This window comes from Charadrius vociferus, unplaced genomic scaffold, assembly GCF_000708025.1.
Source record: "Charadrius vociferus isolate BGI_N301 unplaced genomic scaffold, ASM70802v2 scaffold549, whole genome shotgun sequence".
Classification (NCBI taxonomy): domain Eukaryota; kingdom Metazoa; phylum Chordata; class Aves; order Charadriiformes; family Charadriidae; genus Charadrius; species Charadrius vociferus.
In genome coordinates, this window is record NW_009650103.1 from 4,028,316 (window position 1) to 4,042,410 (window position 14,095).

Sequence of the window (14,095 nt, forward strand, 5' to 3'; positions counted from 1 at the left end):
GCACAGCAGATCCACCCTATCTCAGTTTCCTTAAGGCACAGTAATGAAGACATGGACTTAGAAGTACATGCAATAGCTGTTCCAGCTGGTTTCAGTTAATTGAGTCAATTGTGCACCACTGGCTCAAAGTGAGCCTCTTTACTCCCTTCTTTGCTGCCCCATGGACTGCCCCACAGGGTGACTCGGCAGGAGCTGTTGAGGTGCACCTGCTTTGAAGTTGCTTTGGCTCCATTCCACCATAGGCAGCAATGACATAGTCAAATCTGCTTTAAAAGGCAGGGTTAAATAAGGCACTAATTTACAGATTAAGATCTATATATGCTTTTAAGGAGCATTGTATAGAGGGTATTTATGATTCGTTTGTATGTACTGTTCTGTTTTTGTCAGCTACTGAAATGCACGCAAAGCTTTTTCAGCTCAGGTGTATGAGGTTTTCCACAAGCAGTCTCCAACAGCAACAGCAGCTGTGACCTCCTGCCCTGTGACAGCCACAGCGTCACAGGGAATGGTCAGGAGTTACTGAAACGATGGTACAAATCAATGCTTTATGAAGTGATCTCTGTTAGACATTCCCACGGGTACCGCACAGGAAGGGTGCAGTCAGAACTTTGTGGGTTTGGGGCCAGGGCTGGAACTGCTGGCAGGACCTGTTGCCAAATGCTGAACTTAGACCGTGCATGGGGCGGGAGGGAAGAGGTGGGCAGGAAAAGGGGCACCAGACTGCTTCTGTGTTCCCTGGACTCTTGTGTGATGTGGAGGGGACTGTGGTACTTAAACAGCAAAAGGCAGAAGCTCCTGTCTAGCGCTGCTGGCAGCACAGTGCGGCTTAGAGAGAGGTGCTGGGGCCTGGGATGAGGGATGTGAAACGCAGCGCTGTCCGGGGGAAGCTCTGAGTAACACCCTGTTCTACCGCAGCAGCCAGTGTGGGCGCATCTTAGCAACTCCTCCGTTGTGGGAGCAGTCGGGACTGCAGGGGCGGCCCTTCTCCTTGCAGTTGTTGTTGTCACAGCGATTGTCATGAAGAGGAGGAGAGCAACTCAGGGAACATACAGCCCAAGCCGTCAAGAAAAAGATGGGGCTCGAGTGGAAATGTGGAATGTAATCAAGATGCCACCGACTGAGCGGCTGATATAAGAACTGAGGTCACTCAACAGGTGCCGTGTCAACCTTTAACAATCACAGAACTGCTGCAGCATCTCTGTTTTGAGATGTGATTTTGTAGGACAGGTCTGTACTGCTTTAAGCTACTTCATAGGCTACAGGCAACTGCCTGCTGTTACTTGGCAAGAAGATTCAACTGCTTGAATTATGAGCTTGCTTATTGCAGCTCATCCCATAAAAGATTTGTATAAAATTGGTCTGCCAGCAAGAGCAGTAAAGTCTGGGAGGGGAAAAAAGTTCTGGAGGGGCCATCGGTGGAGAGGGAGCAAGCAGGGGCTGCGGCAGCAGCGAGAGGGGACAGAGAGCCGCTAACAACGCAATGCTGTGTGTCACCAGCAAGAGAGGGCCGGGCCATCTGTGCACGGCTCAGCCTTACCGCTTCTGCCTCTCCCGCGGCCCTGCAGGCGCTCACACCCCAGGAACTGTCACGACCATGCAGGCAACATCAACGGCACCACGCAAGTAAGTAATGCAGGTCTAACGAATGGGAATTAAACCCTGTATTAAGAAACAATGTGAATAATGTGGTGGTTTCAGAAACCTGTGCCTGTGCCTCCTCTGCACAGCTAAGACAGGAGACTGACTGATGGGAGATGTTTCCTAGAGTTGCTGCTGTCCTTCCGTAACTACGCCAGAGTTAGCATTACATTGCCAGAAAATCCATACCTCTCTCCTAAATTAGATGCTTCTACTAAATGTTTCGCTAAGAACTAGACTAAACCGTAGGAGTATTTTAAGTGCCTTCCTGAGACTGAGTTGTCAGTAACAGCGTTAACTTTCTTGAAAGGAGGATGTTTATATGTAGAAAAACTGATCACTTTCTTCGACCAGTCTTTGCCCCAGTTAGCCGTTAGCCGGCTGGGTGCATCTTCCCCATCTGTTCCTAGCTGCAGCGTCTGCCACCCACGCAGCGCCGGCTGGCTCCAGGGCAGACCTTGGCACGAAGCAGCGTGACCACACAACGGACCTTAGGACGAGATTTAATGTTTGTACAAGTGATACTAGCTTGTGTGAGGAGGGGAAGAGGAGATATTTCAAGACCCCGCACCTCTCAGGACAGACAGCTTTGGGCTCGTCAATACAGAAAAGTGGAATTTAGTTAACTAATATAATGACCTTTAACACAAACCCGGGGTTTGTGTTGTAGTGAGACACAGCATTCATTTGCCACATTGCCCTAAAAAGGATATTTATTTTGTGGCTTTACTTCTCCTTTGTTACTGTTTTAGCTGTTGAGTGTGCTATTTCTTCTCCAGCATAATGTGGCAGAGCCTGTGGAAAGAAATGCAGCAGAGCAGGCCAAATAAGGTCTAAAATCGTTAGCATTTCAGGATAATAACTACAACTATCAATGAGAAATATTTTAGAAAACAGTATCTGCTTTTTAATCTCAAATACTATTAATAAGCAGGGTGTGACACTGCCCACCATAGCTAATCGCCACCAGAAGAGAATGCTACTCAGTTTTGCTCTTGGATGTATATTTTTTTACTGTAGCTGTAAATTTTTCTGTAATTCTAAGCAAAGGGAAGAGTACAAAACTACTGATCAAGTCTGTCTGCTTAAGAATAGGTCTTCTGCACACATGCAACTGTAATATAAGATGAAGAATGAAAATTTTGGAAAATAGAAAAAACCAAACCGCTGGGAGATGAGACAATTACTATTTTGTGTGTAAGATCACTCTCCCTCTAATACTGAGGAAGAGTTGAAGGAGCAGGAGGTGACCCCACCCTGGCTATGGTTTGGAAAGGAGTTGAACGTACTACTGATAAAGAAACTTCAGTTTGGTGAGCTTGCTAGCGCTTGTATTTATTTATTACTAATAACACTGCTGTTACCTCTAATATGAATGATTTGCTCTGTGTATTTTCCAGATGCTATTTAGGGAGGTCTAATACACTTTCACAATAGAGACAGGTACACTGCCCAGTCCCCTTGCTGCGGTGGAACTAGTTAAACTGCACACCGTAGGAAAAGGTGAGTGTAGTTTTGCTCAGCAGCACTTGTAGGACAGAAGAACAAACGAACAACAAACGCGCGAGGCAGGCGGCGCTCTCCAGGGAGGGCAGGGCTGAAGGGGCAGGCCGCGCGCTGGGCTGGCTACAGTCTCTGGAGAAACAAAAACTCACCCTCTCCGAGTCTGTCCCTGCCTTAAGGGTGGGGTTGTCATCTCCTGCTGTGAAAGGCCTGGCAGACCCCTGGGCGGCATCCGCGGGCTGGCCCAGGAGCCCGGTGGCCCAGGAGCCCGGGGCAGAGCGGCCGTGTCCTGGCGCAGCCCTGCTGGGCAGCCTTCACCGAAACGCGCAGGTCGGGGTGTTTTCCTTCAGCCCACGATGACTTGTAATAAAACTATGGCAAGCTTAGAGTATACTTTGGGCTTCTGAAACCTCAGACCTGATTAACCTCCAGGTTGTCACCGCTCCATTTTTTTTGTGTTTAAATTGTACAAAAATGAAGGCAGCAACAGGATCTAAATGAACCACTATTACTCCAGCCTGTGTTACTTTGAGAAGAAAACCAGAATAGTAAGAACTGACTATTACTAAGCTACTGAAATGTCCTGAAAGACAAGAAGAATCTACAACCCCCCCGACAGTAAAGATCTCTAAACCCAGCAACTCGCCAGCAGTGAGTCTGTCTGCATCCCCTGCTGTTCCCGCATAGTCGGCAGGAAGACTCCTGCTCAGTCGCTTTACAGGATTAGCAGAGCAGATGTTTTTATTTCAAGCACCCAAAGCCAGTACTAGAAAAAGTTAAAATACTTTGTCAGTGTCTTGAGCATTTCTGCAAAATAATTTATGAGGTTTTTTTCAATAATGAACTTAACTTTCTTTTGATATTTAATTTTTGAATATATTTTTTCACAAAACTGGATTTGCTGTAGTTAATGATCGTGATCCTGATTTCTTTTGTAATTGTAAATTTTATAATTTGTAAAAAATTAGAATGTCCTTCAGAAGAAATTTACAATAAAATTTGGTTAAAAATAGAACTGGTTACCTTAATTTGTGATTTCCTTTTTTTTTTCCCTGAAGAGTAACTTGATGTCTAGATGGCTGATTTTGGTCTGTGACACAGTTTACACAGCTGCAAACCTCAATGCGTCTTTTACAGTTAAAATTTTATTAAATATGTGATTATTTTTGTCACACACCAGAGCCCTGAGCAGGGAGTGAAGCAGCTCTGCACAGCAGCCAGTAAAGATCTGTTGTAGAAACATAGCCGGGGGCTGTCAAAACCTGCTGCATTTTCTGCTCACCTGTACTGAAGCCTGTGCTGCTACATTTTACTATTAATCCCTTATTTTATGAGCAAAGACACAAAACCGAGACTGTGGTTAGAGCCATGAAATGTCTAACAGGTACCCAACGCTGGATCCTGTGGCATGAGTCAGGACAGATTGCTGCAGCAGCAGAAATCCTCTTCCAGAGGAACGGGAGACGGCAGTCAGCTGCCGGACGTGCTGGGAGCGCTTTCCTGGCAGGAGCGGTCACATGGACAGAGCTTAGTCCGAGCGGCCTCTTGAACGGGAGCAGCAGCCGGAAAGGAGATTAGAATGTGGAAATAAACGACTTGAATGCAATTCAAGCGGCTGCACTGATTGCTGAACTGGAGCTGTCCATGTGCAGTGAAATAAAAGCTGACACCCAGAGACTAGCGCACCTTGCAGAAACAAAGCCAGCTCCGCAGCCCGCGCGCATCCGCTCTGCTGCCACGTACAGCAGGACGTCTCCGTCCCAGGGCGTAACCGTCACTCGGGCACTGCGGGAACCGCTGCGCTGAACACAACCGGGTAAGTCTGACACCAGGGCCAGCTCATGAAAACACAGGCTGGCGTGTAATGGGCCAAGACGAACAATGGGAATAACGGTTTACAAAAGACAGCAGACACTCCCGTTTATGGCCCCAGGAACATGGTTCCCAAACCTTCTGGGAAGATGCACAAGGTTTCTGGGAATAACCTAAACAAACTCGCCACAGGAAATGTAGATGTCACTCAAAGTGCGCAGTGAGCTCCAGCTGTAGTCCTGTGCACTTGCCGCAGCTTCGTGCTGCCAGCAGAAGTCTGTAACTCTTGTCAAGCAATTAATTTTGCAGTGCTACAAAAAGAATCACAAGCTCACGTTTGTTTTCTGATGCCTTTCCACGGAGCCACTTGACAATACAGGTAGAGGACTGTCACAGACCTGTGCTCAGTTGCAGTGGAACCCGGCAGTGCCCACCGTCAGAAACCGGGCGCAGACATCGCCACAACCCACTGCTGCTGCCGAAGGACAGGGTGGGACTGCAGCAGCTCTTGTTCACTGGTTCACTTTTTAAATACCTGAAGCTGTTAACCAACACTTAGAAGCGAAGTAAAATAAAAAACAACCCTGGGTGTTGTAAGAAGCAGCAACTACCAGGCTGCTTGTTCACTACTAACCAAATTAATCTACTGCTCTTGGAAAAATCACTTTGCTCCTAAAGCTTGCACGGTAAGTATACAGGGAGCAAAACACATTAAAAAAAATATTACCAGTAGAGTAGACTAAATCCCACAGTGCAAATGGAGAGAGTTTAGGAAGCGGTGAGCTATCATTCGCTTACATGCTCTTTTGAAGACAGTGCATGAAACATTCCTATTTGACAAAAGAAATGTTACTGCACACTTCTTTCTTCAGGGTGTCATCGACTCAGTGGTTTCCTATGGTTGGTGAAAGGGATATTAATTTCCCCACTGAATACTGCAGTCGTTTGTTCCTGACAGACCCTCACCACCCCCTAACCAGAAAGAAAACTGGGCAGATGTCAATCTCCTGCTCGATTTTTTCCACACACATTAAAAAAGGGGGGTAGGGGGGATATTGGAGCAGCTCAGACCATTCATTGCAGGTTAGAAAAAAAATCCCTGGTACGTACAGAGAAATCACAAACCTCTGGTAATTAACACGTGTATGTAAGGTAATAGAAAGGTCTTCAGCAACAAAATACTTGTGTGTCTCTACAGCTTCCAATTCCAGTGTCCGAGATGTTTCTAACCTCATGAGTGAATAAGATCTAAAAAGGGTTTTACCATCTGTACAGCATCAGATGCAGCAGAAAATTAAAAGTCGTTTGTTTTTTAAATAGAAGTTATTTCTAATGGAGGAAAGCATCTGTAAATAAGCAAAGCAGTATCAAACAAGGAAACAAGTAGGGTGAGTACAAGGAAATGTACAAAGATGAACATAAAGTCATGGATGAATAATATCAGACAGGCAGTAAAAGGAACACTTCTTATTAGTAAAAAGTAACACTTCTGATTAGTAAACATCAAAAATACTTCCGTCAGAAAAAGAAATGTTCCACATCTGCACTTGCTCTCCCAGACAAGCACACTTTGGTTACATCTGGCACTATTAGGAATGAATCATGTTAGGAATTCCTGAGTTTAAATAAGACGAAAAACTAAATACTGCCCTAGGGATAGCTTGAGTCCCTTATTACGAGAAGCACCGTCAACCAATCTCCTGCTCGCAAGTCCTGTTCAACAAGTGAGGACGGTCACAAGCTGCAGGAGCTGCCCGGCACTCCACGACTGCAGCGGTGTGGCCAACCTCCCCCTTCCCCAGTCGAAAGAAAGTGAAAGGTGATTAATGCCATTTGTGTTAAGCGTTAATACTTTTCAGTGCCTCAAAATTGACTTAAAAAAAAGAAGCCAAGGCTGCCTGATTGTCTAAAAAGCAACTTCATAAAATACTCCATAATATGGGCAGAGTAAAATAATCAGAGATGGAAAATGATTCGCAGTGATAAGCGTTTACCTGAGTGTTCTCCTGTTGAGGCAGGCGTGTGTCATAGGCCACTCGGTACATAAACTGTGTGTGACGTTACAAATTTTAAAAAAGAGTATGTGAAATTCAACTGGCACGTCATACGCAGAACCTTCTGGTGCCTGTACATATCCACCATAATTGAGAAAGTTTTATCATTAGCTCAGAGCAAAGGAGATCTGAAATTCCAGACTGAATTGATACATAACGTTCATATTCTGAACTGTATAAAATAAAATGGAGCTATTATCTTAGACTTTAAATATTTTACTATGCAATACTAAAACCATCTGTCTTCCAACACAAAGAGAAAATACAAATCCAACTGAATGGCTTGTCAGCGTAACAGTACTTCACAGAAATATATTAATGTAGTACTATGGTCTTTCCCAAACTGTTGGCATTTCAGATATTAAGAGTATTTTTCTTTTGTATTGCACAGACTCAAACTCATAGACAGCCATTCTCATACACTGGAGTAAGAAAACTTCCAAGATTATATGAATAAAATAGATACATTGGAAATCAGATAAAGCTTTACAAGAATTTCCCCATGTGTCCAAAATGATTTCCTTTATCCAAGGCTTAATGGTGACGTGATTACCTCTTCTAGAGTAACATGTCTTACATCAGATTGTGCCCAAATACAAAACAGAACAAAAAGCACCACTTAAGTAAAACAAAAATAATGATCACTGCAAAGACAGCAGGTTGTATAAGGGATGCTAAGATTAAGATGAAATTTCTTGAGAATACTGTTGCCACAGATAAGTGTCTTAGAAGATAAGAATGAACGTACCCTTTAACCTTTTCATTGCATTTTTGTACTCCATGACCTCACAGTCCACGTCGTGGTCCAGTCAATGTCTTGTTATACCAGCAAACGGTTCTCATCAACCGCGGGATGAAGACTGTGGTTTTTCAGACAGGCTGAAGGAGCCGAGCAGACCAGAATGAAATCCCCGTTGCTCAAAGGCGGCAGTTGGCAGTTGTGAGTCCGGCGGGGAGAAGCAGCCGTCAGACATCGGCCTCCCAGCGCTGCGGCCCCGCTCAGCCCCGGGCCTGGGCTCTGCCGGCCTGACCAGCACCGCAGCTCTCAGCTCTCCACACTCCGGCCGTCTGGTCAGCGCACTGCCATCTAACTTGAACTCAGGAGCTTTTATACCCCAATTTTTTTCTCTCTCTTTTTTTTTTTTTAATAACCAAGTAAGATATTGTTACATCCCATTCATATACTGCCATCTATAATACATATATAATATTAGCATACACATATATAAGAACTAGGATACTCTTTATGGCCTCTATTTTTTGATGTATGTAACAAAAACAAACAAATAAACAAAAGCCCCAAAAAGAAAATCAATTGCTGGTGTTTCCAGTTTCCCAACAGAGATGCAGGACCAAACCCTGAGCAACTGCTCTGTGCCGTGGTTTTGTTGCAAGAAGGAATTATGACAATTCTGCGCCAGAGGGGTCCCCGTTACCTCTCAGTGTCAGTGTACTGGGGAGGGAAATCAAAAATCTGCAACAAAAGCTCATCCAATAGTATAACCTAAATGAACATCTGTATTTTGAGACAGGACAAACAGAGCCTAATGGGTTCATTCAGCGCAGCCCACAAGCCTGGGTTTGTCTGCTGCGCTTCACATGTGGAAGCAGAACGCGGCAGCTGTATGGGGAATGCCAGAAAAACTGACCACCGCTCGCACAGCAGGACGCACACACGAGTCCGACGTGCCGTGCCACGCTCCCGGCTGGGCTAAGGACTGAGAATACAAGGGGAGGCGTAACTTCTCCATCAGTAGTATTGTCTGAAAAGCTATGTGTGGAAAACCAAACCAAACCCCAAACCAAACCCCAAACCTTCCACAATTCGTGCTTTGGTCAGTGCAAGAGTCCCGGGGGGTTTCAGTGGCAAAGAGTGAGGAAGCAGTTGCAGGGACCGGGACAATGGGGGGACTCTGAACTCGGGGCAAAAGCACTCGTGTGTGAATTGCAGCACGGTGATGGTCCTGCAGCTATCCTGGCTCAGCCTTCCTTAAAAGAAATGCTTGGTTTTATGCTGGCTCAAAAAAACCCCCCAAAAAACCCTCTGTCAATTCCAAAGGGACATCAAAAGGCCATTGGGAGCGTTACTCAAAGGTTTCCCACCGCTTTCTGAGCTGTTCAACCTTACCTGGTGTGGATGACACGTCTTGCTTTGTCTTTTTTAACAAATCTTCAAATGGATCTTTTGTCTCCTCAGATTTTGAGGACAGTAACACTGACTCTAAGCCCTTAGCTGGCCTGGAAGGGATCAAAGCGGGTTCATTAGACAGGAGAGCTACTGCTTGTTTGGGATCTACCTTTGAGCTGGACTGGCTCACCTGTAACGTTCTGGTTTTAGAAGGACCACTTAAACACGGTGGCTGTAGAGAGCCTGTTGGCGAAGGGCTGTGGCTCTGCAGCAGTAAGGAGCTCGCTGGCGGAGCCTGGCTAAACAAGTTTGGCATGGATAGTGTTGAAATGTGCGGTTGAGGTCTTTGTGGTGGGTAGAAGCTAGAATTAGGTGTTATGAAGCTAGAGCTGTAAGCGTGACCTAAAGAGGGGGTGAAAGAGCCCCTTGGGGGTCTAACTAGAGACACTGAAAGGGCTCCTGGCAATGTTTGTGTAAATGGATTAGGAGACGGCTGTAAAAAAGGTGGTGGTGCTGGGGAAGGGTAACCAAGTGGCTGGACAAAGGGTGCAGCTGGAGGAGGCACAAAGTCACTTGCCACCGAGACGAAGCTAGCTGCAGAAGGTGGAGTGGCGGAGCTTTGCAGGCCACGGGGCCCTTGCTGTGCGCCACTGCTTTGCCAGCTGGCTGTTTTTAATGGATCCAGGAGATTTAGAAGGTAGTCACTTTCATTACCTGTATTATCTGTCTTCACCTTGACAGGTTGGAGCATCTCAGCAGCGCTGGTAGCACTGGACAACAGCTGAGATGGATGAGAAGAGTAATTTACAGACTGCTGGATTTCAGGGTCTAAGGACACGCTACCAACTCCAAAGGGCTCTGGGATAAGATCTGAAACCACATGGCTACGTCCTGTAGCGTGGGTGGTGAGAATTTCCGTTGCCCCAGCTGGAGTCTGATGCTTGGAAGCCCTGGGTGCTGGTGGTGGCGGCACTATCCCCAGTTCAGGAGTCTTTCTTCCCTGTGGCCTAGGAATGGTGATGTTCCCTTGAATGACAGGATTTGATTCATCCTTTTCTGCAGGACCCAGAATGCTGTCTCTGCTCCGGGGCCTCCTGGTGATTGGCGGCATGTTACCAAGTGCACTCAAGGGCCTTTCTGGCGAGCTTTGGGAATACTTGGTAGGAATAGCCATATCATCATGACCCATGCTCCAAAGCTTGTTGTAAGGGTGAGACAGCTTCATGGTTGGCACAATCCTGTTCCTCTCAGACACACCAAGATCCATTCGCTGCAAGAAAGTGTAAAAACAACCCGTTAACTTCACTGATCTCCTCACAAGACAGAGCATAAAGTGAAGACAGACTGCTGAGCTATGGGTGGAAGAGGATCTGTCCACAGACTGGGAACTCTGGAGAGGGACAACACATGCACCTGGAAGGACAGACGGGCAATCAGAAGCAGGACTCTGCAGTTTTAATTCCAGCTCTGCTTCTAACGAGTTGTTCAGCTGTGACATTGTGGCATCTGTTGTTAGCCAAGTAAGGAGCACGTACCTCTATCTAAGGTACAGAAATTGAGAAGCCTTAATTGCTGTATGGGAAAAGCTGTCAAATGAAATATCTGGATATAACACTAAATTAAATATTATGGTAAGGTAGAAATGACATTCTTTTCTTTCATGCCACATGAAGATCTCAGAGTCTGCTTTAGTTTGGCACTTTAAGCTGCATATATTCAGTGAAGTTCTTCATAAAGAATCTCTCTTCTACAGTCTAGATTGTTCACGTGATGCCCAGGCCAAAACGACCAGATTAAAAGAAGGTCATTTAAAAAACATGCAGTTTGGAGGGGACCTGAAAATTTGTAGGTATTCATTCTCACTGCTGAGCGTCTGCTTCAAAGATAACTCCGTGTGATAGCCAATGGACAAAACAGAGTCTGAGGAACAGGGCAAATATTTTCTCCTTTACAAGTAAAGGCTCTAGTTTTAGTGGGAAAAGTTACTGTCTTATAACTGAGTCCCATTCTAATAATTTCTTAATTCAGAAACAAACTTTGAAAGGCATGAACAAATGGCTGGAAAATGGATGCGACTACCCAATAATACGAAAATGTTCCTCAGAGCACAATGGAAGACAGCCAGCGCTAGCTCTGGGCAAACCCCCCAGCGTACGGGAAACCCCGTCCAAACCTGGTAATCAAATGTGCACCGCTGATCTCCCTCTTCTTTGGGAGTCCGCAGGTCTTCCAGGCTTTTAGCTTGGCTGAGAAGCTGAGGCTGCGTTTCCACTTCTAAGTTAGGGAAAATGTCCTCAAGGAGGTTGACTTCTGTGGCCTTGCTGGAGAGGAGAGGGCCTGGAGGCAGAGGCTCTTTGGATTTTTCTGGACTGATGGCCTCTTCCCCATCAGCACTGTCAGATTCTTTCAGGGCTCGGTACGGCTGCGGCCTAGGAGAGAAACAAAAATCATGTTGCAAATGATTGTCTTCCTATTTTTTTTTTTTTTTCCACAAGTATTTACTAAGAATCTGGATGGCTTTCCACAAAACTTTTGGGTGGCAAACACAGCTTACAGTGCCTTGTGAACAGGCGGTGTGTGAGCAGTGACCAAGGGCAGAAGGACATACAGAGGTGACTTGGCACTCGAGGGGTTTCAGAAAGAAAAAAGACGTAAGTGGGATGTCCTCAGAGGAAAGCTGTGATCATGCAGTCACAGAGAGGCCGATGAGGGAACTCTCGGCGCAGGAATAACTGGACGCCAGCTCTCCGTTTCGACCGCCCGGACCCCTCGGGCAGGCCACTGCTCAGGGCTCCCGCAGAGGAAGCCAGAGCAAGCGCCCCGCGAAGTGCCCGGGGTTTGGCAGGCACTTACGCTCCCTTGCTGCAAGCTAACTCAGCACAGAACATAATTCAGTGTTTTCCTGCAATAATTGGGAACACTGTGCAGAGTTCCAATGATTACATTGGTGTCATCTTATCAAGAAACAACACAATCTATTATGGAGACACCTATTTTGCATTTACAGCCGAGGCCGAGTTAGCAGGATGCTTTTCTTGCACATACCTCAGCAAAAAAATGAACACCGGCGGATTTGCATATTGGTTCTGTGTACAGAGAACAGCAGCATAATGCGCATCCAATTAATAACAAGAAGTGCCATACGTATCTGTGGTGATTGGCGTTTGACTGGCAGCCAGTTTTACTGTGGCATTTAAACAAGGTTTCAATTAAAAGAAAATATTTGTGAGACCTGCAAAAACAGATACTATGGAAGAACCTTCCTCCTTTTTCCGTATTTTTTATAATACATCTATATCATGCAAATTTATAAACAGCCCATCTTACTTCATTCATCAACACGTAAACAGCAGGCATTCAGCTAGCAACACAAGAATGTGATAATGCAAGTACAAGACAGACAGCTGATGGTACATGTCCTTAGGAAGAGGGTGATCTTGCAAATCTCAGTCGTATCTTTAGTCTCTCACATCATATTTGCTCACCTGCAAAGCATTAGATCACACTGCAAAAAAACCCCTGAGGAATATTCTGCAAACAAACCATTTTAGCAGCCTGGCCTCCTCCGCCCCACACACAGCAGTGTGGGAACATCTTTCTGGCCCTTTGCTACTGAACCTGTCTGTCTGTCCATCCGGGCCTGTCTGCCTGCAGTCCCTTCCCTTCCCTGCCAGTCTCTGAACCTGCCTCCCGCATCACACAATGAATTTTAGCAACTGGGGACTCCACTATCCAACCGGCACCTTCCTTCTCCAGCCTGGTCCCACACAGCCGCAGCCGGCGGCTCCGGGTGCTCAGAGGTGATGGGGCACCCACGTCCCAGCACCCCGAACCGCCTGGATCGGGCAACGTGCAGGTTTCTGAAGCAGCAGCTCAGTGCCTGCACCTCTCCCTACAGGCTCTGCTCGGGCCCGTAACTGCATTTGTTAAAAGAATGAGTGTGGTTCTGCACAATTTATCTCCACTTCTCCCCCTAGAAACCCTCAAGCAGGTGAGGATAGGAAAGAACAAACCCTCTGGGTGACGTGCCTTGGCTCAAGACTGCCCTTCGGGATCGGTATGTTCAAATAGGCAGTGAGAGGTATTTCATACAGCTGAATCAGTGTGCCCCCCCCGACAGCGTTACTCCCATCTCAAAAAGAAACGCTCGGCCATGCAAACAGGAGCGACGGGCACCACTCGCTGCCCTCGCACGGGCGCTTGGGGCAGGATCCCGCAGCCGCTGCCTCCACACACGCGTCTCGCAGTCTGGGAGTCGTGATACGGCCAAGCTGCTCAGCACTGTGTTTCAAAACTAGGCAAGACTAAGTTACGGAGGTTTGGGAATTTACAACAATTTACGAATTAAAAAGTTGGATACAAATAACACAGTGAGTAAACCCAACAAACTGTTTGCTGTTTCTTGTCTTATTTTAGGTCAGATTGTACTCAAAAGCCTCGGAGGACATCGGCACGGCGACTCCCCATAGTCACTGACAGAACAGAGAGGCTGGGATCAAACAAGTGAAACTAGAAAAAGCTGATAAATGCACTGAAATAAGGGCTCACGGGACAATCCCAAAAGCACAGTTAGCACTGCACGAGGAGGAGTGGCAGAAGGTTTGGACAGGAACAAGCAGCACACGGGAACAAAGGGCAAGTGGAAGGGTTACACCCCACAGAGCTCGAGTCAACGTAAAACCGTAAGCTGTGCATTGCTGCATAGTGCTTCATGCAGGAGTATGCTTTCGCATGCCACTAAATACCAACACAAACAGGCAGGAGAAATGCTGAACATTCACCAAGCGCCGTACAAAGACTGTGGGAATGTTTCCAAAATGCCAAGTAAAGGAGCAGGCACCCTGACCAGCGCAAACCCCATTGTTTGAAGACTGAATTAATACAATGAAAGAATAAAGGATAGACCATTCAAAAGGAGCAGAGAAGAAAAAGTTTTCAGAGAAGCCAGAGACAGCATCCT

At 46.3% G+C, this 14,095-nt stretch overlaps 2 protein-coding genes across 2 annotated transcripts in view; one reads left to right on the forward strand and one right to left on the reverse strand.

The window, feature by feature from the left end:
- Positions 1-1,134, forward strand: part of CRB2 (crumbs family member 2) — a 40,337-nt gene extending 39,203 nt beyond the window's left edge. The window contains exon 13 of the mRNA XM_009892280.1: positions 916-1,134. Coding sequence (XP_009890582.1) covers positions 916-1,134 — 219 coding nt within the window. The remainder of the gene's footprint in view (positions 1-915) is intronic.
- A 7,957-nt stretch (positions 1,135-9,091) lies between these two features.
- Positions 9,092-14,095, reverse strand: part of DENND1A (DENN/MADD domain containing 1A) — a gene marked incomplete at its 5' end in the record, with an annotated part of 202,056 nt that continues 197,052 nt past the window's right edge. The window contains 2 exons of the mRNA XM_009892358.1: positions 9,092-10,405; positions 11,309-11,564. Of these exons, the coding sequence (XP_009890660.1) occupies positions 9,092-10,405; positions 11,309-11,564 (1,570 nt within the window). The remainder of the gene's footprint in view (positions 10,406-11,308; positions 11,565-14,095) is intronic.